The sequence below is a fragment of the Chinchilla lanigera genome, unplaced genomic scaffold, assembly GCF_000276665.1.
Source record: "Chinchilla lanigera isolate Chin_1 unplaced genomic scaffold, ChiLan1.0 scaffold00015, whole genome shotgun sequence".
Classification (NCBI taxonomy): domain Eukaryota; kingdom Metazoa; phylum Chordata; class Mammalia; order Rodentia; family Chinchillidae; genus Chinchilla; species Chinchilla lanigera.
The window spans coordinates 14,105,927-14,118,473 of NW_004955416.1; the positions used below are offsets into that span (position 1 = coordinate 14,105,927).

The following is a 12,547-nucleotide window of genomic DNA, read 5'->3' on the forward strand; positions in this document are numbered from 1 at the left end:
TTTTTTTTTTTTTTTTTTGGTACTGTCTCTTCCACGGAATCTAGTTTTCATGACATGCTGAGTTTAAAAAGACTTCATTCAATTACATAAGTCCACTTACATTTTTCACACTTAATGTGGAACGATTTTTTCCACTTAAGTCTTTAATTAGTTGGAGATTATTTCAGGATAAGGGGTGAGGTCAGACTATAACTTAATTTTCTTACTGATGAGTTAACCAGTTATCACAGTCCTACTGACTAAAAAGGTTACCCTTTCCCACGCTGATTTAAAAGCCATGTTTATCATGTACTAAATCCTCAAATATACTCAAATCTATTTCTAGACTTTATAGGCTACTTCACTGATCCAGCAGTAACACAAAGTTACTTGTCATAGATCTCCAGTATCTGGCAGAACAAGCCTCTATTTCTCTCAAGTCCAGCATTTCTTTTCCTTCGTATTTTCTGTCTGTAATGAACATCTCCATCTGGCTGTGAGCTGGAGCAGGGCACCATGGGAGAGGAGGCCGAGATGGAGGCAGTGGATGGGGCCTGGAGAGCCAGGCACCACATCCTGGAGTCTGGGCTTCATTCTCAAGGCCATGGAGAATTACAGGATGGAAACACAGAGTTATTATCTGTCACTTTAGTGTGGGAAATAGATAGGAGGAAGTTAGGGCTAGATGTAGGGAGACTGACAGAGTCAATCAATAATCCAGGTTAAAGATTACACTCAAAGAGTAGCAGTGAAAATGAAGAAAAGTGGACAGATCTGAGAGGTACTCAGGAGGAAAGGGCAACAGGATGAGGAGGGATGGGATTTGGGAGGCGCGAAGGAGTCAGAGCTACCTGAGGTATTCAGGAAGAACGGCAGGAGGCCAGTGAGAGACAGGGAAAGAGAATGAGGACAATGACTGCAGTAGTTTAGAAATGTGGTTACACCTAAAGGACCAGCTTTGCCATTTGTTGCTCTTGAGTTCCTGGATGTGAGTCAGTTAACCTCTGTGAGTCTATTTCCTGCATCTTGATTGGATTAAGTAAACTCTAGCATCACTTTCTGCTCCAAAATTTATCCTACTCTCCTCTGAGAGAGCGAGGCAGCCTAACTCCCTGTGGGGGTGCTGGGACCAGGCCAGCCACAGGCCACCGTCTGTTTCAAGTTTCCACGCAAACCTGGAAACAAGAGAGCTTCTGCAGGCCAAATATTCTGCTCCACAGCATTTCCTTGCTCACTTGCACTGTGCCTGCTACTCACTGTCTATGAAGCACTTTTCTTCCCCATCTGTGGGGCCCCAGTCCCTATTTCTGTGCCTTGGGCACATGCAAACAGAATGACCCATATCTGTTCTTAGATCACTGGTAAAAGAAATGTCAAACAGTAGGACCCTCAAAGAAGGAAGCCAGAATGACAGGGGAGTGCTGATTTTATTTTCCTTCTGTCAACCTGACAGAATTTTACTATTTGTTTTGCTGTTCTTGCTCTACAAAGATGTCATTTCATGTGGGGGTGGGGGTGGGGGCTGTTTATCATGAACAAATTATAAAATGTTTAATATAGAGAAGAAAAAAAATCACCTACCAGAGATAACAATACACCAAGTATATGTATATACTTAAAATATTTTTTTTTCAGCCAGAGATATAGCTCAGCAGCACAAAGTGTGCCTAGCAAGCACAAGGCCCTGAGGTCAATTCCTGGTACTGAAATTATATATATACATATATCCTTTCTTCCTTCCTTCCTTCCTTCCTTCCTTAGAACACCAAACAGAAAATCCAGCACGTAGTTTTACAGCCTACCTTTTTCATTTACTATTACTTTAGGGACCCATGTTTAAATGTGCTTTTCCAATCACTAATGTCACCTTTATTAGCCATCCAGACAAAGAAAGTCTGTCTGAGGAGTGGCCACTGCACCACCATCCCCACCTATCTGGGGGTCAGTTATGGCCAAGAAGATCCCCTGAGCAGCACAGCCACCCTGCATGGCCCGGCAGTGCTCTGGAAGTGGTGAGTTACCTGAGTTTCAGTTGTGACCGCACCTCTCCAAACTCCAGCTGGAGCAGTTCATTGTAACAGGCCATGATGCTGGGGTTTTCTATATACCTCTATAAACAGAAAGGGGAATTGTGTGGATGAATAAAGGGGTATCTTTGAATAATTATGTATGCCAATTAAAAATAATTCTAAATAAATTTCTTGATTTGGCAACTGAAATCTAAAAAATACTTCATTATCAGTAATAACAGACAGGAGATTAGAGATGGGACTTATACACACCAAATTACTTCTTTAACAATAAGATTTTCTTTCAGCGCCTAATGAGCACTTTCGATGCGTGCATATCACTGGTAAAGCAGAGAGGTTAGCAGATGTAGAGGAGGAAATTTATTAACCAGAGATGTAGTTGTATGAGGTTGTCAGAGTAAACTCAGGAACAATATTTTGTCCTCTTTACAGTCAGGCAAACTCCTGGTATGCAGAAGTACCCTTCCTTTCTACTGACCTGCAGGTTGGGGGCAACTTCTAGCCTGGAACATTTTCCTACACGCATTCCACAGTGGTGGAGTAGGAAATTAAAGCTAAAAAAGTGGGTTCCCAGCAGGCCACTCCCTGACAGCCAGACAGCTGAGGACTGGGGGCCACAAGCAGTTCCCTCCACTGCATGGTGAAGGCAGGTGCCCCTGTGTCGGGCAGTGATCAGGGTCTTGCCTGGGTGTCAAGCAACCTAAAAATCCAGCCCCAGCTTCTGCCTTAGAGGCTGTATGACCTGAAATGAGGCACTTCAACCCCCCATCCCAGCCTGCTTCTCATCTGTAAAAGAAGGGAAGTAGTAGTACTCCTCAAGAGACAGCTTACCATGAGGATGGAGATGATGGGAGCAGCATTCCACCTACACACTGCAGCACAAAGGTGAGGAACAGCTGGTACCATCTCAGGAGAGGAGGCAAGGCCGGTTGGCGGGGCCTGGGGCTAAGTCGCAGCCCTTCTCACCAGCAGGCTGACACAGGCCATACACTTCCCAGCCTTTATGGCTGATATTGTGGAAGCTGCTGGGCCCACTGCCCACATGAGCCAGGACCCCATGAGAATTCCCAAGAATGCTGCCATCTACACGGCTACTGACCACTGACCACGCAGGTGCAGGGGAAGAACTTGATACACACTGCTTGTGCCACCCCAACAGATGAGGGCTGGGGCTGTGAGACAGGCAGAGGTCTCTAGCAACATCTTGGGGTGGGGGCAGAGAACACATGTATTTATCCACTTCAACAGATGCCTCCCACGTGAACTTTTCATGGGTATGAATGTTACAGATCCACCAAAACTTTTTATCCCCAAGAGAGAAATCAAGGTAAAAAGAAGCTCAGCACACGTGACCACGTGAGGGGCATCTTGCTCCCACTGTCCATCCCTCCCCTCATCTCCACTTTGCCTTGAGTCTAAATGGCTCATCCCTGCCACTTCTTTCCAAGTTTCTTTTCTGTCCCAAGGACCCCACAGGGCATGCAGGGTAGAGAAGCAAGTTACTATTCCCTCTGCTTATGCAGCAGTAGTCCCTCCCCAGCCTTACCCACAAACCCTGCAGACCTCCCCAGGGACTCAACTCACTTTCCACGAGGCACATCACACCACAACTGGGACCTGCATCCCTCTGGAGCCTCACCCAGTGGCTCTCTACTCCTGGCCCCAGGTAGAATTACTCCCAATGTGAATAAAAATGTATCCAAGGACAGGCTCCTCCCCAGGCTGAGGAAGCAGGCTCTCCGGGGATGCTCTCAGGGAATGCTAATGCAACTCAGCACTGACACAAACCCCCATCCATGCCTGAGGGCCCAGTCCAGCTGAGGCAGGAAGCAGGCTCCCCTTCCACTCTGTGGCCCCGAATGGCTAGGTCACAAAATAGCTGGCAGTTCCTCAACACCAGCAATCTCAAGGTGGTGCGAGTTTTCAGTTTAAACTTTGGTACCACAGCCTGCACACTGGAAGACTAAGAGAGGCTCCCTTCCCACTAGGTCTAGCTGTGCTCAGCAACTTGCGCATCCTTCCCACTAGGTCCAGCTGTGCTCAGCAACTTGTGCATCACGTGCAGCTTAGGGACTCTGGATGAGAAGATTGGTATTTGGAGTCTCTGAGGTCTAGTCACCACGTTAGGTTACTTACCTACAAAACAGGGAGCCTGGTCCAACCTCCCACCCCCTCAACCAGTACCTTGAAAGTGCTATGAAGCTTTTCTGCTTCTGCACAGGGTGCTGGCCCTAACAGTGGCTTCTGTTGAGGAGTCAGGTGACACCTCAGTTGGTGGAATGGGCAAGAGGGCAGGAAGAGTGTGTCAGTTCTTTATGAATTTTCAAGTTATCTCCATGCTAAGAAAACATGAGGACTGTAATTTACTCGACCTTCTACCAGGATGCTCTTTCTAGTCCATCTGACTGTGCCGATGACTTCCTTATGCAGAATTTCAAACACAGTACTTTCCAAACACACAAATTTCCAACACTGAATCTATAGGCTTTCAAAGAGTCCACAAATAAATACAAGGTTTAGTGATCTTAGGTAGTTGCAGGTAAGCATATAACCACAAGGGCAGGGGTTATCGAATAATCGATACCCTAAATGTCATTAGAAAATGAACTATTCTGAGATCCTTGTGTAAAGCAACAGCTAGTTTTGCTGCCTCAGAGTGAAAATATAACATAAAGATCTCCAGTCATCTGGGAAAGCTTCTTTCTTTGTGTGAACACTTTCCAAAGCGTTTCCGTGGGATGATCTCAAGACCCACAGGGAACAGGCAGCCAACCCTTTCCAAGCTAGGACTCTGGGCTTAAAGGATCCCTTCCTTTCCTGCTGGCTCACTAGACTGTTTCACACAATTTAACAGGGACTGTGGAGCCCAGGGGGTGAAGACAGGCGCTACTATATGTGTAAGTTGTAAAGGCTGTCAAACAAGGGCAAGAAAACAGCCATGAAACGATGTGGTAATAACCTAATGTGTGCATTTTATATAAAACTGTGTGTGCATAAAATTTTAAGTTCCATATTATCTGATATCATTATTTCTGTGTTCTGTCTGCTTTCACTTGCTACCTTGTTGATCATTTAGTATTAAGCTCCTTCTATCATTTTAAATGTCATATATATATATATATCATGGAATTGTGTTTTGTAACCCAATCTAAAGCCTATCTTTGAAGGGAGACTCCAGCCCACTCGTGCATTTGCTGTTCCTTCTATCTCATTTTGTGTTGATGGCTGATGGGACACTGTTGTTTATTCTTGCGTTTGCCAGTTTGACCAAGTTGCTGAAAATTCCATATTCTCCCTTACTAATTTAGAAGTTTTATTAAATTTTTCTGTTCTATTAATGATAAACTTTCTTTTCAATAATCTTATAAAGTGTGATGTTTTTACTATTATTTGCAAACAAGATACTAATCACCTCCAGAAGAAAATATGTCCTGCAGAGTGAAGCTCCATCCTGCACCTTTCTTACAGGGACGAAACCCTCACAACATTTCTGCTGCCTCCCTTACTGCCACATCTCACAGGCCAGCCCTGAGCATGTGTGCACTCTACTCCCACCCACACTCTTTGCCAACACCAATGGTTGCTGCAACTGACATACTGAGCTAGTATTAACATTTCTCTTTGGCACATCCCTTCTACTGTGGAGTACTGGATACCTCAGCCCATGTCTGTCCTTTCTGGAATAGTTATACATAAACAGACATACTGAATTAAACACATGTCCATGCTTGTATGGGAAGGCAGGGGGGCCAGGGAAGAGGGCAGTGTGAGGGGCAGGCATGTAGCAGGCAGACCTGCCATCCTCCTCTGGATGAACTGCATCCTTCAGGACTTACTTACAAGGACCTGCTAACTATGAACTCAGTTTCCATTTTTCTGCAAGTCTTTGTTTCACCCTCATTTTAGAATATTTATGCTGGGTACAACATTCTAGACTGGTAATTATTTTCTTTTATCACACTGCCAATATTATTCCACTATTTTGTTTCCCACTTGGTGCTGAGAAGCTGGTCATACTGTCACTCTCCCAAAGGTAACCTTTGTTCTCTAATTGATTTTAATATTTCTCTCTGGTTGTTTCTGTTTTTTTTGTCTGTTTTTGCAGTTTTACCATTTACTCTACTTTGGGTTTGCTGGAATTTTTGAATCTGTGATTATTCATCAGTGCTGGAAAATTCTCAGCCATATACTCTTCAGATTTTTCCTCTGTTTCATCTTCCTCCTCTTCTGGAACTCTAGTCATACACACACTAAACCACCACCTCTACTCTCCATATTGCTTAGCTTCTCTAACTTATTTCCTGTGGTTGTGTATCTGTGACACATGCAGGCTGTTTCTTCTCACCTATTATTTCAGTTGTTAGGCTTTCATTTATCAAAATCAGTTTGCAACCTCTGAGGCTGAAGACTAAGGGGTCCTCCTCTGGGAGGACTTAAAGTCACCTCTGTGGGTGCCAGGAGCACCATCCATACAGGCCACTTTAAAGTCAAGGTGTGTCTTTCTGGATCACCCCACTGCTGGAACTGTGGGCCTCCTGAGGCTCGGCCTCCCTCACGTTCTCCCCATCATGATTCCCAGGCCTCAGCCATCAGCTGAACAAAGCTCTCAGCAGCCACTTGGCTTAGAAGAAATCGAGAGACTGGAGCTGGGGGTAGAGAAAAATGGAGCCATGTTGAGGTTGCCCTGTTTTTGGAATCCTTGACCTGGCTTTGAAAAATTGCATGTACAGGTAAACGTTAAAACAGCACATTCCAGCAGGGCATGGTGGCACATGCCTGTCATCCCAGAACTTGAGAGGTTGAAGCAGGAGGACTGCTATGAGTTCAAGGCCAGCCTGCACTATATAGTGAGACCCTGCTTCAACCTCCCAACTTCCTCTAAAAAAGCCCAGCACACTCTGTGGTAGAATTTTGTTTGTTTGTTTGTTTCTTTTGTTTCTTTCCAGTACCGGGAATCAAACTCATGACCCTGTACTGCCAGGCAGGAGCTGTGCCGCTGAGCTAAATCCCCTGCCCCCTGTGGTAGAATTTTTAATTAGTACACTATAATGAGTTTATTTTGCTTATATGACTTTAGCAGCATAGTTCTGAAAGACTAAGAAAGTGAAATACCAAAATTAGATTATTAGGTTATAAAGTTAAACCACACTGTAACACAGCACAAGGAAATAATTTTTTCCCAAATTCAAAACCAGCTAGACATGGACCTGAGATAAAATAATCTCTCACATTCAGGTATAGCTGTACAGCCAAGAAGGAGGTACTTACCCTTGTAAAGCCAGCAGCGATGAAAGGCATCACAGACAACTCTTCTTTATCCATCCTTAAAAAGAATATAGCAAGAGTGAGACATGGTTTTTGTCAATGACATCTCACCTCCTGCATGGGTACTAGTTTACATAATATTTTTAACTGTCATATAATGAGTACTTTTAGACGAATTAGGCTAATATGTGAATACAAAGTTGAAAACAACTTTCTGCTTTGATTTCATGTTTAGTTTTTTAAAAAATATATTATTATAACACTTTTTTTTGAGATAGAGTTTCACTATGTTGCCCTGGCTGGTCTCAAACCAACAGTGAGTTATTCTCCTGCCTCAGCCTCTTGAGTGCTGGGATTACAGGTGCGTGCCACTGTACCTAGCTATTATAATATTTGAGATACAGAAATTACATTAACAGCTGGAACAGAGCTGTGTCCAAATATCTATTTAATATTTAAATATTTTAAACAAAATCAAATTCTCTGATATTTTTCTACTTCCAGTTTATTATTTTTTTAAAATCCAACGGGGGTGGTGGCATATCTAATTCCAGCACAAGGCAAGGGGTGGGATGGAGGGTAAATGAGGATCACGAGTTTGAGGCTAGCCTGGGCAACACAGGAAGACCCTATTTCATAAAAAAAAACCCTTTCACACAGCTCTGGGAAAAAAAATTAAAGGACAAAGAAACATTTCTTCTATCTATAAAAACATGTAAGCTAAGTAATATTATGTGAATACTTGCCATCTCCCTCGGTATTTCCCTTTTTACTTTACTTCAACTTAGAGAAAAGATCCTTTCCACTCATGCATAACTCCAACCCTCAGAGTACCTAAAGTTAGAGAGTGCTACGATGACTGCCCTGGAAACTCCCACTTTCAGAAGGCCATTCCCTCACGGCTTGCCTGGTCCTATAGTGACTTAAAATCAGGAAACACAACTCGCTCTGTCAACTTAACTGGAGAAGCAAAACGAAAATACAAGAATGAAGAAAAGTCCAAATCTCAAAGGGACACCCGTCACAGCAGGCAGGCCCCAGTCCAGCCCTGTCAAGCAAGACTTACACTGACACTTGCATCTCAACACCAAAAATGGGGCTGGGGATTTAGCTCAGCAGCACAGCACCTGCCTGGCAAACGCGAGGTCATGAGTTCGATTCCCAGTACCAGAAAAAAAACCAAAAACCAAAACCAAACACCAAAAACCCAAGAAACCAAACCCCACAACAGCAGTTTACCTGCGTACGACACCAACAATAACTGTATTTTCTGAGAGTTTTGATGATCTGATGGACCTTAGAAAAACAAAAAAATGTCAATAAAAACAATTTTTTAACCATTTACCAGCTCAATTATTTAAATACAGGATGCCCAAACCGTGCCTGTTTTTTCATTAATTTTACAAGGTAACAAGAAATATAAAAATGACAATTTTATCAAATTTATTCAATAATTTTTCTGTGTGTAGTATATCTTAACATTCAATATACAACACAATGGTACAATCTGAACAATGCTATCTAGTCTCTTTCTGAATTATTTTTGCATTGTTGTCTTTGTTTGAGCAATACACTTAACACTGTTGTGTTGGCCTTTCCTTTTTTTCTGTGGCTGGTATAATTTCAATAAAACATCTCTCCACTAAGTGTCCTGGTTGGAGTTTTGCTGTCCTGTATTTTTCAATTATTTGGCCTATTAGACCTAACCTAAATTGTAAATTAATTTTAATCCCCATTTTGAATAAACAACAAACAAGTTCCATATTGTTTGATCCAGAAGGTACATAAGTATAATAATATTTTTCCTTGCTTTTTGATTACAGGACAGCTTGTTGGTCAACTCTGTCAACACTGCCCATGGAATTACTATAACCATTAACCACTACTGGAATTTTTTAGTTTCATTTCTTCTTTCAAGTTCTATCATTTCTTTCTTTCTTTTTCTTTTCTTTTTTTGGTACCGGAAATTGAACTTGGACCTTGTGCTTGCCAGGCAGGTGCTTGTGCCATCTCCCCGGCCTAAGTTCTATTATTTCTGCATTATGAACAGTTGACCATAAGGAGACTCCTTTTTTGTCTTCCCTTTTCATAACACAGACTTTTTCTCTCTGTTATGCTAGCATCTCTCCCTTTTCAGCTTTTTCTTTTGCAGATCTTTTGGCACTTCCTTCCTGTTGTCTTAGGGTCCCACACGTGTCCGTTTCATATTATAAAAGAGTATTACAGAGTCCTGGAGAAGTATAAAAATTACATCTAATGTACTTATCAAAAGTTTTCATAGGTTGTAGCACAAAATTATAGGTTACTTTCACAAATAAAATGAGCACAAATTAAGCCAGGTATAGAGGGGCACACCTGTAATCTCTGCACTCAGAAGACTGAGGCAGGAGCATCCCTGCAAGTTCAAGGCCAGCCTTCACTACAAAGTGAGTCCAAGGCCAGCCTGAACTGCATAGTGAAACCTTGTCTCAAAAAGACCAAAAAAAAAAAAAAAAGAAAAGAAAAGAAAAAAGAAAAAGAAAAAGAAAAAAAAGAACTGAATCAATAAAAAAGAAAATAACCAGAACTTATTACTAGATTTCATTGGAAACAAACATCGAAGACAAACACATTCTAAATAAGAAAGTATGCAAAAAACAGTCTCTATAAAACAAACAGACATGTGAACAAGAATTGATAGGCTGAAATGATGCCTGCCTGAGCAACACTTGGGATAGTCAGTACATAAACAAACAATTACATAAACTGCCAGAATGACACTGGGGTAAACTGGTAAGTGGTTAAATATATTAAATATATTAAACACTTTGGTAGAACAATTAATGTTGGGGTTTACAGGGTGAAGAGAAGATCCCCTTACATTTTGGATTCACCATTGTGCCTACTTGATCTTTCTCTCTGGGAACAAACTCCTAGCCAGTGGACTGTAGCAAGCAGCAAGCACAGAGTCTGAGCGTACACCTAACTCAGGTGACTGATGTGCTGCCTCTTTGCTCTGGTCTTTGTTAGCCCAGGTGGCTTCAAGTGGAGAACTCTCCCTACTTCGTGCTTATATGAAAAGGGCCACAGCTCCGTCTCCTCCCACTGGAGGGATACGCAAGGTCGTGTGTATGACCATAGGCTGACAGCCATACAGGAGCTCAAGGGCCAGCTCCTCTCTGTACTCTCAGCAGTGCAAAGGATGAAGAGTTCCTAGGAAAAGTGGAGGCAAAAGTACCCTTCACAAACCCCAAAGCAGGAACCACAAGGTAAAGTTAGCACTTAGAGAGAAGAGAATCAACCCTGCCAGATGTGAAGACCAGAGGCCTGGCGAAGAGAAGGCTCTGCCCCATCCAAGAGGGTTACCAACCCTTTGGGAGAAGCCACTTCAGAGACCACGGGGCACAAACACAGCCAGAAGGTCAAGGAGAGCAGACATAAATGCCACACAGAGGTGAAGATGAAGAAAAGTCCTGAACTCTCCCTCCACTCTTAGCCCCTTTCTTCTGAAGAGCTGAGCCTGACCAGAAACCAGTGATACGGGAACGAGGGGCATGGGGCTAAGGAAGAAAAGTCCTGAACTCTTCCTTCGAAAAGACAGTACAGCTGTCAGAAGAAGATCCAGGCTGCTAGAGAGGAAAGAATTTGGCCCCAGACAGAGGAAGACAACACACTGGAGAGGTACTCAGCAGGACGGCAACAGAGAGGACCACTTCCAGACAGCCCTGGTCAAAGGAGAAGGGTGTTGGGCCTCCACAGAACACGTCTAGGATGGGACAGAGACCAGATGGGACGACCATGTAACTTCAGCTGTGCTAGCAGCACGAATGCAATTAGTTCAGGAAATAGAACCACTTTTGAATCACAGAACATAGAAAATAACTATTTCCCAATTCTCCCCAAAATGGTACAAAACATAACTGTATCAGATACCTAAGAAAGATGCATCATATTAGCAAGCTTTTCCTGTAATGGGCCAGAGACTAAACATTCAAGGCTTTGTAGACCATATGGATTCTCACCAACCCTGAACTACCTGAGTGGATCAGTGCAGGAGGAATGGAATCAGAAACTACACTCGAATGGGCAGAGGGTGCTCTTTGCAGTCCCCTGCCTTAGGGCATTCGGACTGAGAAAAGGCTGAGTCTAGAAACCGATGCAGAGGCCTGGAGTGGCAGAGTTAACTGCTCAGGAATAGAAGGGCAGCTGCAGGATCAGCAGTCCGTCATGGACATGTACCTCATCTCTCCTTCATTCTCTCCCTCTCTTGAACACTCCTGCTTTTCCCAGTGCCCACTCTTCTCCTCTCCAGTGGGGACCAACCCTCAGACATTGCATGGCTGTATTAAAGGGTCTTTCCTAACAGCTGTCCAACCCTGGTCTCCCCACCTGGAGAAAAGCCAGGCTCTGCTTTCTGCACAAGGGCCAAGGGAAGCCAACTCAGGACTGCGAGGGTCACCAGTGTCTCTTCTGGTATTTATGTTTCCTTGATATCAGAGATTTGAGATGAGGAAAGGGAGATTTAAATATGCAGCCAGCCACCTCAAGCAGCACTCAGCTCTTCAGAAGAAAAACATACTTAAGTGGTACCATGGCACACAGGCCACCAGGCAGAAGATCTCAGCAGGTGCTTTGGATGCCTGACCAGAAACCAGTGATATGGGAACAAGGGGCATGGGGCTAAGGCAGCAGAAAGGAAGCCCATGCTTGCAGAGGGATAAAGTCTTCAAGGGAGCTCTGAAGCTGTGTAAAAAGGCAGAAGTGTATTCTTGACTTTTTCTAATGCCTAAGAGCAAAAAGTGGCTATAAAAATGGACACATCAGGAACCTGGCTTGAAAAATAACACTCCTGCTTTAGAATCATGAGCATTAGGAAAGGATTGACTTGGCACTGTCAAAACACACACATTAGGAGGGCAGACTTCAAGATGGTCAGGAGAGAGATGGGCACAGCCCTGCAGCAATCTGAGCAGCTAAAAACCATGCTGCTTCATGCGCTGCTACATGTGAAGAAAACCCCAAAGAAGAGTGGCTTCCACGTGCCCACCTGTCTAAAACTCCATGCTGTTTCTCAAAGAATTGACGTGGTCTGCAGCTTGGGAACTGCAGGACAGCTCTCAGGTTTCTTTCGCCTCTGCCCCTTCCCACCACATGGAAGAAAAAGCTATGGCTCTGTCTAACACGGCTCTGTACAACTCGGCCCCGCTTTCTAAATAGATGTAAGAAGTAAAGGACAAAGGGGTGCAGGGGCTGGAGCACAGGCCAGTGGCCAGCTCAAAGGCCTTGCTGTTCAG

At 43.7% G+C, this 12,547-nt stretch overlaps 1 protein-coding gene across 2 annotated transcripts in view; it reads right to left on the bottom strand.

The window, feature by feature from the left end:
• Window positions 1-12,547, bottom strand: part of Pde8a (phosphodiesterase 8A) — a 141,181-nt gene that overhangs the window by 42,810 nt on the left and 85,824 nt on the right. The window contains exons 4-6 of one of the 2 annotated variants that reach the window (XM_005381485.1): window positions 8,514-8,570; window positions 7,278-7,332; window positions 2,001-2,089 (exon numbers count right to left, since the gene is read on the bottom strand). In XM_005381485.1, coding sequence (XP_005381542.1) covers window positions 2,001-2,089; window positions 7,278-7,332; window positions 8,514-8,570 — 201 coding nt within the window. Of the gene's footprint in view, window positions 1-2,000; window positions 2,090-7,277; window positions 7,333-8,340; window positions 8,382-8,513; window positions 8,571-12,547 lie in introns of those variants that run through there. The other variant, XM_013512564.1, reaches the window with a different exon arrangement.